Source organism: Oryx dammah, unplaced genomic scaffold, assembly GCF_014754425.2.
Source record: "Oryx dammah isolate SB20612 unplaced genomic scaffold, SCBI_Odam_1.1 HiC_scaffold_19, whole genome shotgun sequence".
Lineage (NCBI taxonomy): Eukaryota > Metazoa > Chordata > Mammalia > Artiodactyla > Bovidae > Oryx > Oryx dammah.
The window spans coordinates 15,774,658-15,791,242 of NW_024070203.1; the positions used below are offsets into that span (position 1 = coordinate 15,774,658).

At 51.7% G+C, this 16,585-nt stretch overlaps 1 protein-coding gene across 1 annotated transcript in view; it reads left to right on the top strand.

Annotated features, from left to right (window-relative positions):
* The first annotated feature begins 3,032 nt into the window (after nt 1-3,032).
* AGO2 (argonaute RISC catalytic component 2) overlaps nt 3,033-16,585 on the top strand; it is a 49,115-nt gene continuing 35,562 nt past the window's right edge. The window contains exons 1-3 of the mRNA XM_040261739.1: nt 3,033-3,237; nt 10,977-11,097; nt 16,144-16,325. Coding sequence (XP_040117673.1) covers nt 3,161-3,237; nt 10,977-11,097; nt 16,144-16,325 — 380 coding nt within the window. The 5' untranslated portion in view covers nt 3,033-3,160. The remainder of the gene's footprint in view (nt 3,238-10,976; nt 11,098-16,143; nt 16,326-16,585) is intronic.

Sequence of the window (16,585 nt, forward strand, 5' to 3'; positions counted from 1 at the left end):
TTAATCACAGGTGTCTGTTTAATTTTATTTATTTGTGATTGTGCTGGGTCTTTACTGCTGTATGGGCTTCCTCTAGTTGCAGCCAGTAGGGACTGCTTTCCGCTGCAGTGCTCAGGCTTCTTGTGGTGGCCTCTCTGGTCGTGGAGCACAGGCTCTGGGCGGGCGGGCTCAGTGGCTGCAGCGCGGGCTTCGTTGCTCCGTGGCCTGTGGACTCTTCCCTGGCCAGGGATCAAGACTGTGTCGTCAGCACTGGCCGGTGGAGACCCATCCACTACGCCATCAGGGGAGTCCCCACTCCAGTATTCTTGCCTGGAGAATGCCCACGGACAGAGGAGCCTGGTGGGCTACAGTCCATGGGGTCGCAAAGAGTTGGACAGGACTGAGCGACTAAGTGTATATATATATATATGTGTGTGTGTGTGTGTGTATAAAGGACTGAATCACTGCCCTGTATACCTGAAACTTACATGATCTTGTAAATCAACTATACTTCAATTAAAAATAATTTTTTAAAGTAAAAAAAACTGAAAGCGATTTGTAAGCTGGGACTCCCTCCCTGTGGGTTGTGCTACGGTTCCTGAAGTGCCCCGGGGCCAGATTTCTGTGGCTCTGTGGCTGGACCTTTCCTGGGACACAAAGGTTTAACCTTGAGTCTACACTCACAAGGCTCCTCTCACTGGATACAAGTCCACCTGAGAACAGGGGTCTCGTGCCCATGGGCACTCAGTGTGGAGGCCAGAGAGTCTGTATCTGTCCCCAGGGAGCGAGTGGGGGGCCACTCCTTGGCGTGGTGGGAACCCTCAGTGCGAGGGTCCCGGGACCTGCTGACTGTGCTGGGTGACCCGCACGCAGACCTGCTCCCGGGAGGTGGCACGCGGGCCCTGTTCACCCTGTGCCCTCCGTCTCTGGGCCCTGGCATGCTGCCGCACGTGGGGCACACAGGCAGCTTGTTGCAGGGATGGGCTGTTGTGAAAGGCTGTGAGTGTGTCATCTGTGAAGTCACGCTAGCCCAGTGCAGAGACCGGAAGGCCTCCAGGTGGTTTGACTCAGATTTAATAACCCTTAGAGCATGTTTGTTTTCTCATAGAAAGAAATCCAACTAGAAAACAAGTAATTCAAGGACTCTCTGAGTTTTTTTTTTTTTCATGTCAGAAATACAGTAAGAACCGCTTCTGTTATTTTTTGTAGAGTGCTTTTGTTTCCTATGAATGTCAATTGGGATTGAAGTACATGGAATTTTTTTCTTTTTTTTTATGAGGACTTTTTTGAAGCAAAGATATTTGAGCAAAAATTAAAGGGATTCTGTTGGAAATTTTTTTCATTGGTTTCCCCCCACCAAAACCACAGCTTGAATTTTATTAATGGACTTACTGAAAATTTGAGTTGAGATAAAGTTTCTTTTACTTATTTATTTATTAACTAACTGTGGTGAGTGGGAACACTCCTAGACTAAATTAATAGATTTAAGAGTCATGGAGGAGGGACACCACCATGAAGATTTTGGTCCCTTTAATGACCCTCTGGCCTTGTCTCCTTTGCTAATAATTCACATTGCTCCATCTTTAATCTCTCATCTGTAAAGAAAGAACCAAAATATACATAGCAAGTATGGTAACCAGAGAGGTTTATAATTTTTTTTTTTTAATTTTGGTGTATATGCTGCGTTTTTAAGTCATGAGCTGGCTTACTGTTGAGATGCCCCTTTGTGAGGAGGTGATTTTGGTCTGTGGTAGAGAAGGGGGTGACGAGCCTTGGCTGAGAGATGGCAGGCGTAGTCGCATGCTGTGTTGACCCAAGCATAGCTGTCGGAAGCCCCTGGGAGAGGGGCGTTGTGGAGGAAGTGGTCTGTGGGATGTGGCATCACGGTGTCTGCATGAGTGTTGGTGTTGGGGAGGCTTGGCTTTTTGACTCTTGGTGTTGCGAACCCCTTCTGCGTGACTTTGGTGGTCCATCGCAGAGGACACTGGCGAGCCTTTTCCATCTGAGTTGGGCCTCCCCTGGTGTGAGTGCGGGGGGTAGATCCAATGTGTCTGGGCTCCTGTGCAGTCAGACGCTCTCAGACCAGATCCTCAAGCTGCTCGTGGTCTGACTGGGGAGGCCGAGGGCCCAGGATGCTGACAGCACACGCAGCAGACTCGTCCTGGAAGTGGAGCTCGGTGAGCTGGACACACGGGCACTGTGGCACTGAGTGAACTGCTCAGGGCTCGTGGGCAGAGCCGGTGTGTGCAGGGCTCGGAGGTGTGAGCTGGCTCTTGGGGGCGGGGTGGGGTCTCTTCGCAGCAGGAGATGAGGCTGAGGCATGAGTGCCTCAGTGTTGGGGCTGTGTGCTGGGGGCCGAAGAAGTGTTTGTGCAGGGTGAGGGGGGCGCCTGGATGACATGTCCGCACCAGGATGACACGGGAACCCAAGCTGGGGCAGAGAGAGTGAAGTTGCTCAGTTGTGTCTGACTCTGCAACCCCATGGGCTATAGCCTGCCAGGTTCCTCCGTCCATGGAATTCTCCAGGCAGGAATACCGGAGTGCCAGGAGATCTTCCCAACCCAGGGATTGAACCCGGGTCTCCTGCATTGTAGGCAGACACTTTACCGTCTGAGCCGAGGTGAATAGGAAAGGAGGCATTCAAGGGAAAAGCAGATGAAATTGATGAGCACTGTTGAGCAGTTAGCCGTGGAAAGTGTGTGGGAAGGGTCTTGACAGTGGAGCAGGCCGCAGCTCACTCCCTGATGGAGGCGCAGGCCTGGGCAGGGTCTGAACTGCGAGGAGCCTGTCATCCTAAGAAGTGAGGAGGGCCAAGTGCAGCCTGCGGGAGGAAGGCGCGGTTCAGTGTCGAGGCCGCCAGGGACAAGGAGCAGCGCGGCTCAGGGGGGCCTCGAGCCTGGTGCTTGGGGGGCTCTGACCAGGCAGACCCGGGCGAGAGTGGGGAGAGCTCCAGGAGGAGGTGGCGCAGTGGAGAGGGCGGGAGGGCGGGCCTGCGGGCCAGTCCTGGGTGGGAGGCGGCGGGCAGCCGGGCCCTGGGTCACGGGCGTCCTCTTTGTGTTCCAGCGCTCACGCCTCCTGCTCCGCCACCGCCACCCATCCAAGGATATGCCTTCAAGCCTCCACCCAGACCCGACTTCGGGACCTCCGGGAGAACAATCAAGTTACAGGCCAACTTCTTTGAAATGGACATTCCAAAAATTGACATCTATCACTATGAGTTGGATATCAAGCCAGAGAAATGCCCAAGGAGAGTTAACAGGTATTCTGTTTTGTCTGTCTTTTAAGACGAATCCACCCTTCAGTTCTCAGCAGATCCCTTGGGTCCTCTTTCCCTCAGGGAAGCTTCCATTGTGTTCTTTGCTTTTTAACATGCTTGTGTTGAGATACAGTGAGTGCACACTGTCATTGTGCAGCTCAGTGAGGGTTTACCCCAGAAAGCTGCCCCGTGCCCCAGCCCTCCCAGCCCCCGGCCTGCGAGAGAGCCGCCTTCACCTTGCTTCTCTCACTCAGCGGGCTGTGAGGCTGACCTGCGGCTCTGTGCGAGTTAAGACCTTCTTGCTCTTGCTGCAGAGGAATGTGTAGTGAAGCAATTATTTTATCATTCATTTACTCGTCCTTCCATTCGGTGCTCTGGCGCTCTGCTGTGATGAATGAAGCTCCTGGGAACATGCTCGTTCAAGTCTTTCTTGTGGACGAGCTTTCGCTTCTCTTGGATGAATACCTGGGGTGGAGTAGGTGGGTCAGAGGGTAGTGCAGCTTTCACTGCGTGGGACGCGATCGCACCATCTTCCGCTCCCGACAGCCGTGAGGCTCTGCTGCTCCACCTGCCGCCGTCAGCGCTCAGCTCAGTTAGTCCCTGTGACTGTTGCTATTTCAGTGAGGGTGTAATGGTTTCTTCAGCTCAATTTGGTTGCTCAGTCATGTCCAACTGTTTGCGACCCCACGGACTGCAGCACGCCAGGCCTCCTTGTCCATCACTGACTTATTGTGGTTTAACTTCCATTTCTTGATAACCAATGAACTGAGCACCTTTTCATGTGTTACTTTTTAGTAAAATATCTGTTGAGGTCTTACCCCTATTTTATGGGTTGTATTTGTCTTGTTACTGATTTGTAGGGCTTTTAACTAGTGTATCTAGGTTTGAGTCTATACTGGAAATGTTTTCACCCAGGCTGAGGCTTATTTTCCTTTCCACTTTTCGTTTCTTTTGTTGTTCAGTTGCTAAGTCGTGTCCAACCCTTTGCAACCCCATGAACTGCAGCACATCAGGCTCCCCTGTCCTTCACTGTCTCTTAAGAGTTTGCTCACACTCATGTCCATTGAGTCGGTGACGCCATCCAACCATCTCATCCTCTGCTGCTCCCTTCTCCTCCTGCCCTCAGTCTTTCCCGGCATCAGGGTCTTTTCCAATGAGTTGGCTCTTCTCATCAGGTGGCCAGAGTATCAGAGCTTCAGCATCGGTCCTTCCAATAAATATTCAGGGTTGATTTCCCTTAAGGATTCACTGGTTTGGTCTCCTTGCAGTCCAAGGGACTCTTAAGAGTCTTCCACAGAAACAACTTGAGAGCATCAGTTCTTTGGCACTCAGCCTTCTTTATTGTCCAACTCCCACATTCATACATGACTACTGGAAAAATCATTTCTTTGACTGTACTAATCACTGTCAGCAAAGTGATGTCTCTGCTTTTTAATACACTGTCTAGGTTTGTCATAGCTTTCCTTCCGAGGAGCAAGCCCCTTAACTTCATGGCTGCTGTCACCATCCGCAGTGATTTTTGAAGCCCAAGAAAATAAAGTCTGTCACTGCTTCCACTTTTCCCCCCATCTTATTTGCCATGAAAGGAGGGGACTGGATGCCATGATCTTAAGTTGAGTTTTAAGCCATCTTTTTCACTCTCCTCTTTCATCCTCAAGAGGCTCTTTAGTTCCTCTTCACTTTCTGCCATTAGAGTGGTATCCTCTGCATATCTGAGGTTGTTGGTATTTCTCTCAGGAGTCTTGATTCCAGCTTGTGATTCATCTGTTCCAGCATTTCACATAATGCACTCTGCATATAAGTTAAACACTGGCAGTTTACAGGCTTGTCATACTCCTTTCCCAACTGGTTCCCATTTTGAACCAGTTCCATGTAAGTTCTAATTGTTGCTTTTTGACTTGCATACAGATCTCTCAGGAAACAAATAAGGTGGTCCAGTATTCCCATCTCTTTAAAAATTTTCCACAGTTTGTTGTGATCCACACAGCCAGAGGCTTTAGAGTGGTCAATGAAGCAGAAGTAGACGTGAGAGATGTGTAGTAATAAACAGGATTCAAACCTGCCCTGGGAGACCCCCAAGGATTTCCAGTCCATTTGCCCTTGTGCAAACCTGCCCGCGATGAATCCTCCCAGCATTTTTTAAAATCTGAAAATATGGTTACTTTCTCCTCATTTTTGAAAGATTTTTGCTGGATGTAGAATTTTAAACTGGCAGTTTCCCCCCAGTACCTTAAATTAGATGTTATTACATTGACTTTTGGGCTTCCCTGGTGGCTCAGATGGTAAAGAATCTGCCTGCAGTACAGGAGACCTAAGTCTGATCCCTGGGTTGGGAAGATCCCCTGGAGGAGGACATGGCAACCCACTCTAGTACCCTTGCCTGGAGAAGCCCCATGGACAGAGGAGCGTGGTGGGCTACAGTCCATGGGGTCTCAAAGAGTCGGACACGACTGAGGGATTAAGCATTGTCTTTTAATCCTCATTTCTTCTGATGAAATCTCAGGGATTTATTTTGTTCTGTTTTTTTAATTGTAGTTCCCCAGTATGTATCTGCCTTCTTCCTCAAAATACTTTCTATTTAATTTTGCCTTTTAGCAGTTTGACTGTGATGTACGTAGGTAGAGTTTTCTTTGTATTTTTCCTTCTTGGGATCCTTTAGTTTTTTAGATTTGTATGTTTGTGTCTTTCATGTTATTTGGGTGAAATACTGGCCATCATTTCTTTAACTGTTTTTCCTGTTCAGTTTCCTCTTCTCCTACCAGGATTGCAATTCTGTATATGTTAGACCATGTGATACTGTCTTGTGACTGTAATTTTTAAAAAAAGTTGCCCTTCTTTTCTCGGTTTGGGTCACCTTCGTCGATCTCTCTTTAACTTTATTCCTCCCCTCCTCTTTTTTGGTAATATCTAGTCTTCGGTGGTAACCATCCAATAAATTTTTTTCATTGATATACTGTACTTTTTGGTCCTGGGATTCCCATTTGGTTCTTTTCCATAGTTTACATTCTCTGCTGTTTCTCATCTGTTCATCCTCATCTTTTTTCTTGATGACTTTGAATGTGTTTATAGTAATAGCATATTTATTATAGTAGCTCGTGTCTGCTAATTACAACATATGGGTCATCTCAGGGGTTGTTTCTATTGGCAGGTTTTCCCTTAGATTACACATCACCTTTCTTTGCTTCCTCACTTGGATCGTGGGTTTTTTGTTAACGGAACATCACGTATTTGCTATTTTCTCTGGTATCTAGCCGCACAGATTCCCACCTCTTCTGCTCCCGTCTCCTCAGGACAACACTGCTGCTCGCTAATGCTCCTATCTCATGTTGTGGTTTGGAAATTACTCCCAGCAGAGTGGATGTGTGTTTTCCTTCCCCACTGATCACAGCCCTAAATGGCCTGATTTCCAGGGCCATAAATGGTTCTCATGTTCTCACTAGTTTTGTAGGACGGGAGGATACGTCTTCCTACTTTGTCATGGTTAGAAACAGAATTCTGAGTTGCAGAATTCTGCAACTGGTTTGTGCTGGTACCCTATAAAGTACTCTTGGCTGTAAATTTTCTCCTGATGAGTCTTTGTAAGAGGAAGAATGCTTGGGGCTTGTTTTCCCTTATCTGTAAAACTAAACAGTTGGATGCACTCAGTGTGGCTGGTACACATTGGTTCAGACTTTTTAGAAAGTGACTTGGTGTACATGTTAAAATAAAAATAGTACACACCCTTTGACCCACCAATTCTATTTCTGCATATTTATCCCCAAAAGACATGTCTCCAAAGAAACAATACTTGACAGTTATATGAGGTCCTTTAAATATGTGCTTACTAAAAAATGTGTGTGTAAACTAGAATTTTGGGCACAACTGGTTTCAGACAGCTTTGTTTACTAAAGGTCTTCTGGGATCTTTAATGTGCCTTACATGCTTTGAGACGCTCCATGGACGGGCTTGTCTGATTTTGAGTCTCCTTGGGACAGAATCCTGTGAGAATCTGTGATTTGGATATACTCATAGAGCCAAAACGACGGCATGGAACAGCATGTTTCCTGAGCTTTGGATTGGCATGGCAGCAGTGGGCTTTTATTATGCCATCAACCACAGTGTACAAGAAGCTTTCTTTTATGAAAATAGGCATGACTAAGGTTTTGTCATCTGGCAGCAGAAAAAGGCTGATGGTGATTAAAATGGGATGTTTTTACCTGACTGTACTCTCACAGACCTGTTGTCATTATGACTGCAAGGTTCTGAAGTTGCCCCGTGTCTAGAAATTGCCTTGAGTCAAGCAGGAAGTAGCCCAGATGAGGCTTGAGCTGCATTTTGCGGCCAGGCCAGCCCAGGTACTGCTGGTGTGCCGTGCGGCTCCCCTGGGTTTAGAGTCCACCCGAAAGTCTCTGCCTACTTCCATGTACGTGCCTTCAGCATTCATTTTGCTGGTAATTCTGATGGACCTTGGCTCAGGTTCAATCTCAAAATTGTAATCAATCCTAAGAGCTTGGAAAAATGTCAGAAGTAAAGTTTCTGTGTTAGAAGAACGCACGACACGCTAGCACCTTGACATAGTCCCTCTCTCCAGCCATGCTACCACTGTGGAACCTGCACTGTGCCAGTGGGCTACGGTGGGCCGAGGGAGATGCGGTTCACGTTCCCAGTGGGCAGGAGACAGGAGCCCGGAGTGGGAGCGAGTCAGACGCAGGAGGTCTCCCAGACTGACGCTGTTCAGGGAGTCCTCAGAATCCCATGTGCTTCCATGCTGCAGTCTGTGTTAAAGCACGTGTCAGTTCTGAGTTCCTGAGGCTTCGTGCAGCACTGGGAGAAAAATGCCGTCTACACACGTTCTGATGCGTCATTGTGAATACTAGCCCAGTGCGCTCTCGTCCCTGGCAGCACAGCCAGTCCCCGTCCGGAGCGGTGCTGTGGGAGGGGTTCAGTATACGGCAGAGTCCCTCAGGAGGCTTCCAGTGCCACGGTGGCTGCGGCGGGGCACCCACAGCAGCCAGTGCCCGGGCTCGTCCAGGCCGTGCGGGCCTTTCCGCCAGCACCGGAACCCTTGTCAGGAGGTCAGAATTAGCACTTCCCATGCTCAGATGCACAGGATGGGCTGCTTGAAAGAAGAAGGTGTGCTCCTGGTCTCTGACTGTCCTTTCCCTCGTACTCCTCTTGAGCTCGGTCAAGTGGCTCCTGAAGAGCACGGAGCAGGAGCTGTCTGTACTGGGGAAGCGGGGGCGGAACAGCCTGGCCGTGCGGTTTGCAGCCTGCTGCTCATGGGAGAAAGTGTACACCCGTGCAGACTTCTCAGAAGGTGGCTTAGTGCACCATGTATCCTGGACTCACCAGTTCTGCTCCCAAGTGTTTATCCCAAAGAGATGTGTACAAGCACATCTACTATTGTCATGGCAAAAAGTGAGGGAAAAGAAATCGTTTCACATCACCCACTGGGGATGGTTAAATAAACACACCGTGGAACACTGAGACCATGGACAGCAGGGAAATGGAGCTTCACAGTGTGAGTACCACACCTGGGAATACAGACAACCATATGGTTTGTCAGTATCACGTTATAGTACATGGTACAGTGACATTTCTATCTCTAGACTTGGTGGGTCTTTCTATATATAATGACAAGGGAAGGTCTTAAACACAATCCTGGGAAAACAGCAAGCTCCAGAACCATGTGTTTGATGTCATGTGTTTAAAAAAACAATACGTTGTTTGTTTTCTTTTTTTAATGTACTTGTGTATTTATAGAAAATGCATAGCTTTGAAGATAATCAGGTTGCTTCCGGGAAGAGAACTGAAGTAGAGGTGGTCTAGGCAGACTTAGGGCATTATCCGTATTTGAAATTCACAGTGAGAAGGTGTTAATGCAAAAATCTGTGAAATTAGAAATTAACCAAAGAATACATCAAAAATGTTTGGTGACATATGCTTTTATAACTGGAAGCTTGTGTAGCTCTCCGTCTCCCTCACCTGTGTCCCTCATCAGCCCCTGGAGTCACAGGTGTGTCTGCTGTCTCTGCTCTCTTTCTTTTTTTTTTTTTTTTTTTTCTGTCTGCCTTGTTAGGTCGGTTCGCCTGCGCTCTGTCCTGTCTCTCTTGCTCCTTCTCTCAGGAGTGAAATGTCTGCCTCTGTGGGTCATTTTCTGGGTCCTCGAGTCTGTCCTGAGTTCAGCTTGTCTGTCCCTCCCTGCCTTTATCCTTCGTTATTTCCAAATACATTTTGCAGTTTATTAAATCTTGTCAGGTAAAAATTAACCCCTCTGGGTTTTTATTGGGATTGAGAGAGTGAATTTGTTTGGGAAATTGAATATTCCTGTCCATGAATATGGTTTGTCGGTTGGTGGTTTTGTTTTTAAACATCTCACTCATGGCAAAAAATAAATAAATAAATAAACACCTCACAGTGTTTTCAGCGCCCCAATAAAAGAATCATGTATGCCCCTTGGAACTAGCTGTCCCCTGTCCCTCATCCCCTGCACACTTGACTGTGAAGTGTGCAGTCCGCTCTTCACTGTAATAGACTTCACTGGTCCCTTTAGGGAGGACCACATTGGTTTGGCTGATTTACTCCAATCCTGGGAGAGAGGAGCCATGAAGGGTGGGGCTTTCTCTTATTTTGTTCTGCATCTGTGTTTATAAGTGAGGTTGTCCCATAATTGCCTCATCGTGTTTAAGAGAAAAGTTGGGGTGTGTGCCCTCTTAATTCTGTTCACAATAAACTTGAATTTGGTTGGGTGATTTGTTCTTTGAATGTGGATGGAACATCCCAATAGAGCCATCTGGACCTTGAGTTGATGGTGAAGTCTTGACCAAGAAGATGGGGTCCTTGAAGCTTGGGGAGCAATGGTCTGGAGACAGCGTGGAGGAAGGGGCCGCCTTGTCGTGGGTGGCCCAGGGTAGTGTGTGGAGCGGCAGGTGAGATTGCACCCCGGCTGCTGGTTGGGGTGGCGGGGATGGGGTCAGAGTGGCACCAGCTGTCCTGGAGGCTTCGTACCTTCTGGGCCAGGCTCTCTCGGTGGGTGTCAGAGGCTTGGTGCGTTCCTCGTGAAGCCAGCGAAGCAGAGGCAGAGGCTTAGAGCAAAGCTGAGCTCTGGCGCGCCTCCCCATCCTCTGCCCTTGACAGGGTCAGGTGGGCGTGCAGTGCTGCTGTGCAGGGTGTCCGGAGAGGCTGGTGGGTGGACAGGCAGGCAGAGCAGGGCGAGGTGGACTCACAGCCCGTTCAGTCCTCGAGCCCCACAGCAGAACAGCTGCTTCGTGCCCGCTGGGTTCCTGCTGCCCAAGGAGCTGACCGCCCCAGAATCTCTGTCGCTTACAACAGCAAACCTCCGTGTCAGGTTCAGGGTCTTTGTTCCAGAGCCCAGACTGAAAAGGCAGCAGCACATAGCGCGTGTTCTGCTGCCGGTCACAGAAGTGCGAGGCCAGCCCGCGCCGGCCACTGGTGTCCATGGGCCGGGGTGCTCCCTCACAGGTCAGGGCCCTCAGCCTCAGGGGGGCACGCTGTCTGCTGGACGCGCATGCACAGTGAGGTTGTGGAAGGGGTTCTCCTGTGTTTGAGCCTTGGGGTGAGTGAGTGTAAACCACCCAAGGGTCTAGTTTGGTTTCTTGTAGAAGGAAGTTGAAAGTCAGGTTATTAAAACGAGCCACAGGGCTTATCAAAATTGCTTTAAAACCACTGTCCAAAGAATGTCATCCTTGTATGCCCTTTCCCTGGTTTTATTGACGTTTTGCTCAAATTCTGTCTTGTTTCAGGGAAATAGTGGAACATATGGTTCAGCACTTTAAAACACAGATCTTTGGGGATCGGAAACCAGTGTTTGACGGAAGGAAGAATCTCTACACAGCGATGCCCCTTCCGATCGGGAGGGATAAGGTGAGCTCACGGAGGCGGGTTGGGTGGAGCAGTGTGTGAGAGGTTAAGCCTGCTGTTCCTCTCGTCACAACGCAGAGTCACTTCCCCCACGGGCAGAGAGCCCCCAGCGGTCGTGTGCTTCACGGTAGGGTCCGTGCACACCATCATCTGTGGGCTCTGGTTTGCAGCAGCAGAGGGTGACGTCATCTGAGTCCAGAGAGAGACACTGAGAACATCCCAAAACCATGAAACTTTTAAATGTGAACCACACACCTACGCGCATGCTCCAGGCCAACCCCAGACAGGAGCCTGCATCATGGGGTGGGTCTGTGAAGACGTAGAGAGAAGTGTGTTCGTGCAGGTGTAGACGGGTGCCATGTTGGCAGCAAAAGCAAGCGGTCACTCGGCTGTAATCAGCGATTCGTCCAAAGTGATACCATGATTCATCAACCTGGGAGTCGTGGTTGGATTAACATGTCACCTCTCCTTATTGTCTTTATCTTTGCTGTGGCTTTATTTAAAAAGCGCTAACCCTTCTGCCTAGCAGCTGCCACTTCTTGGCACATCTTCCAGTCACTGGGCTGCCCTGCTTTGATGATAGGTGTTGTTTTTAAGAGAGGAAGACCAAAGACGGCGTGGAAATCATTTTTACATGTCCTGGGGGGTGGGGGGTGAACAACATCAAAACACAAACAAGTAATTGAACAATTATCCCAATAAGAATGTAAAAGCTGATTCCCTTTAGGAATGACCTACAGAGTTAGCCTCTTACCAAAAGAGTCCCTGAGAAGGAAAATAGCTCAGAGCTTAGAGGATCTGAGGCTACTGCCCTGTCACCTGCAAGTTCTCTGCAGACAGGACATTGTGGTTTTGCTTTTGCATTTTAATGATAATCTTAAGATGACTAAGCTCCTCTACTGGGCTGGATGGCCAGCAGGGGCAGTTGTTGCAGCTCCCAGCAGCATGGCTGGGAATTGCGGTGCTCTGATAGGAGGCCTCTGTTAGGGCTGAGGCTGGGCAGGGCAGTGATGAGGGCCCCTGAGATAACAGCCTGCCTCTTACCAGCCCTGCCTGGCTCTGGGGACCTGATGCCAGCCAGTCAGCTGAGCAGAACCACCTCTTGCAAATGAACATGCTCTCTGCCTTTGAAATGGGGCTTCCCTCATGCTCAGATGGGAAGGAATCTGCCTACAATGTGGGGGACCCAAATTCAATCCCTGGAGAAGGGAATGGGGTAGACCCACGCCAGTCTTCTTGCCTAGAGAATTCCATGCAATACATTCCATTTCAAATGTATTAGTTATAAAGTTTTGTGTTTAATTTGCACATTTGTTTTTGTTTAAAGTTGTATAAGAAAGAAAAGCCTAGGGAGTTTACTCACAGTGTTGTCTGTTCATATTTTTAATTAGGTACTGGGGGCCCTGAGGAATATTTTCCTTCAGAAGGGATGGGGGAGGATACGTGGTGGTCAGAGCTGAGACATGTCGTTGTCGACGTCGACACAGGCGCCGGGGTGGTAGTGGGTGTGAGCCAAGTGCCTTCCTGTCCCTGAGTAGTAGTGGGGCCTCGGGCGAGCTGCCTCTCTTGCCACCCTGTAAAATGGAAGGCGGTGTGGCAGCCGCCTGCCTGGGTCCTTGTGCCCCACCCCGTGAGTGAATGCACCCTGAGACGGCTTCTCCACTCTTCGTGCCTCCCCAATAGCCCTGGCACCTCTGTTAAGTGCTGCTTCTGGTTCTGGGTCTGGGGTGTCTCCAGCTTTAAGCAGCTCTCCTGAGTGATGCCTGCGCTCCTGGTCTCAAATCATGCCGGGAGGGGCGTCAGGGTCTAAAGTACTTGTTACAGCGCCGGGGGCCTGGCACACACTTAGCAGATGCTAACAGTGACGGTTGCAGGCCGAGGGCTCGCCTCTGCTGTCGTAACCGCTGCTCGTGGGGTGCCTGGCACCACGTCTGGTGGGCGTCTGCCGTCGTAGCCGCTGCTCGTGGGGTGCCTGGCGCCACGTCTGCTGGGCGTCTGCCGTCGTAGCCGCTGCTCGTGCGGTGCCTGGTGCCACGTCTGGCGGGCGTCTCACCAGGTCTTGGTGGGTGCTTTGCATGTGTGCTCACTTGTGTCCAAGTCTTTGCGGCCTGTGGACTGTGGCTGCCAGGCTCCTCTGTCCATGGGATTCTCCAGGCAAGAAGACTGGATGGGTTGCCATTTCCTCCTCCAGGGGGTCTTCCTGACCCAGGGATCGAACCCACGTCTCCTGCGTTGGTAGGCTGATTCTTTACCATTGAGCGACCTAGTGTCTCTTAGCTGGAAGCCCTCCCATCTTCATTCTTTCCTCAAGTGGGCTTAGAGAAGCTGACCACAGCCTCAGGGTCTGGTTTGGGTGGAGTCTCCAGATTCCAGACCCCTCCTTCCAGTGACCTGTAACATCTGTCACATATTTGCAAGGTGCAGCAGTTTATCTCTTCTTCTGTTTGGGAGCTCATGTGAGATGATACCCTTTTCCCTTCCCATACGTTTACATCTTGTAGCAAAGAGTCACCTTTTTTTTTTTTCCTTTTATGTGTGCTCTTTTTTCCATACACTACTTTTTTTTTTTTGCATCACAGGCAATTGTGTAGTAAGAGGAAATCCTTTAATGTCCCCAGTTGCCCCAGTCTGCTGGTGGCTGCCTGGGGTGTCCACACCGTGCCTGGGTCCCGGACCCCCAGCGGGCAGCTGTTGTCCTCTGCTCCTTGTCTCTCCTGCCAGCCCTCCCTCCTCCCTGCCAACCCCGTGCTGGCTGAAAGCCCCCTGCACGCCAGGTCCCCCTTCCCTTCTCCGTGCAGGAGACTGAGGAGCTGTCTGGTCTGCTCGCCATACAGGTGTTGCTCCTGGCTTGTCTTCAGCAGGGACACGACGTGAGTTGCAGCCAGGAGCGTGTTCGCTTGTTGCCCATGGTGCTCCCCCTGTGGGTCTGTGGACGGCTGGGTGAGCAGAGCCCATGGCGAGCGGTGCTCCCGGCCCTCCCTGGTGCTCTCCCCAGCCGCAGGGCGGCTCCAGGTGGGACTCTGCTCTGTCACCCCGGTGACACTCAGACAGGAAGGACCCAGCGTGTGACTTCTGTCTGACTGCAGAGGTCAGCCCTCGGGGCCGTCTCCCATCTTCCAGGCCTGCGGTGGTGCTTCTGCTGACGCTGCCCATGGTGAGAAGGTGGCGGGGGGCATCTTCCTGATCATGGCTTCCGTGCGCTGGTGTCCTCATACGCACGGCGTCTGTGAGGCCGGGGGCGCCCACTGTCCCGCGTTATAGACGGCATCCCGGAGGAGCCGCCTGCCCGGTCAGGCTGCAGAGTGCGGCCTCTTGAGGCGTGTCTGACGGAGAATGTCGCAGAGCCTGGAGCTTCTTCCGTTCCCTTTTTGCCAGGGACTGAGAGGAGGCTGGTCTGGACTCTACTTGAAAACAGGAGGACCTCTTCCTGAAGGGAAACGCCCCACCAAATCCCCACTTGGTGGGATTATAGAGGCATTTCTGAAGAATGACATTAACAGCCATCTAATTTAGCACCGGCTCCCGAGCACAGTGGGCGTGATGTGCCTGCTGGAGTCAGTGTGTGAGGGGAGCGGGTGTGAGTCCCCCCCACCTCCTGGCCGCGCTCTGCCGCCACACGCAGGTCTCTGCCGGCCTTACTCACCCCTCCCCGGCTGCCCTCACAGTCCCCGTCCTGACGACTCGGGTTAAGCTGGTGCTCTCTTGACGGCTTTCACTGGCTGTGTGTGCACCCTTAACATGTCCTCTGTCTTGAGATGAATCTTACTGTCGCAGCCGTCTGGCTAGCTGCTTCTGCTCAGTGTTAGGTGCTTGAAACCCATCCGCTGGGAAGAACGGGCTCCTTTCTCACACTCTGCTGGTCCCTGGACGGAGCCCGGGCCGTGTCTGGTTTGGGGCCTGCGTGAGTCCTAGGTGTGCAGGGCTCCGTGTGGTCTGGTCGCTGCTCTGGGGTGTCTGAGGGCGGGTAGCAGTGTAAGAGGCAGCGCTCCCCGAGGGCGGGGGTGAGCGGAGGGATAGTGCAGGCGTTGGGGGTGAGGCGAGAGTGAGAATGAGCCCCTATCCCCACCCCCGTCATCACGAGTGAGTGGCAGGGCCTCTGACACTGGCCCCCGTCTGCGCTTTCGTGGTGGTGGTTGAAGCTGCTTTCTCTGCCTTCTTGGCCCTGGTGATGCTGTCCCGCGGCACTTCTGTGCACAGGCGGGCACAGACAGCCCTCCAACAGTGTTGCGGCTTGTTTGCTCGAGGCTGAGCCTGGGGTATGATGTCCCCACTGTCCACATCCTCCACTGAGTGACTGTGGTCTCCCCGCATCGTACTGGAGACAAGTCTAATCCGACAGAAAGGTTGGAAACGTCTGTCCATCTCGATCATTGGTAGTGTCTTGCTCTGTTTTATCTCGAGTCTGTTCTGAGAAGGCTCATGCTCATGATTTATTCGCTGCAAAACTAGCTTGTGGACTCAGAGACCCGGGAAACAGGAGCCCCCCATCCCACATCCTCTGCAGTTTTCCCAGTCCCACCCGAGAAAGAATAACTGCCCAGGACCCCCAGAGAGCTGCCCACACCCCCTTCCTCCGACCCAAGAACAGCCTTGTTTGTGCCTGCGTCCTGCTTTCCCCGTCCTGGGGTTTCCGCCTCTCAGAAGCCGCCCAGCCCCCGGCAGTGCTGGCCCCTGGCTCCGGCACCCGTGTATATCTGCTCAGACTTGGGAGGCCGGGACCTCCGGGTCGGGAGGGGCGGCACGCTCATCCCTGTTCCGTTGGGTGGAGGACCGGCTGAGTCTCCCTGACTGTGGGTGCTCTGGAAGCCGGCTGGCCCCGGGAGGGGTGCAGACCCTTCCACACGCAGACCCATCACCCCCAAGCGAGGTCTGAGCTCAGCGTCGCCCTCTCCGCCCTGTAGAGGAGCTGAGCGGGGCTGAGTGGGGAAACTTGTGTGGAAACTGTGCTTGGCTGGCTTGGCCATGGGGAGGCGCCTTTCGGGGCCGTGGAAGCTCCACACTGGCTTCCTCAGAACGCATGAGTAGCCGTGTGCTCGGGTCCCCTCCCAGGTGGAGCTGGAGGTCACGCTGCCGGGAGAAGGGAAGGACCGCATCTTCAAGGTGTCCATCAAGTGGGTGTCCTGCGTGAGCTTACAGGCGTTACACGATGCACTTTCGGGGCGGCTGCCCAGCGTCCCCTTTGAGACGATCCAGGCCCTGGACGTGGTCATGAGGCATCTGCCATCCATGAGGTGAGGACCACCTGTGGGGTGGGGGCCAGAGGAGCAGGAGGGTCTGCCTCCGACGCCCCCGTTTCCTGAGAACGTGAATCTGCTCTCCCGGGATGCGCTGGGCCTGGGGGTCCGGGTGGTGACACACACGGGTTTATAGGGCAAGAGCAGCAGCAGTGCCTGCCAGGAAAGTGAGCTGGCGGAGTCTCAGGCACACAGAGGTGGAGAAAGCACTCTCAGGCGCACACAGTCCCACCAGAGAAGGAGGAATCGCCCAGGAT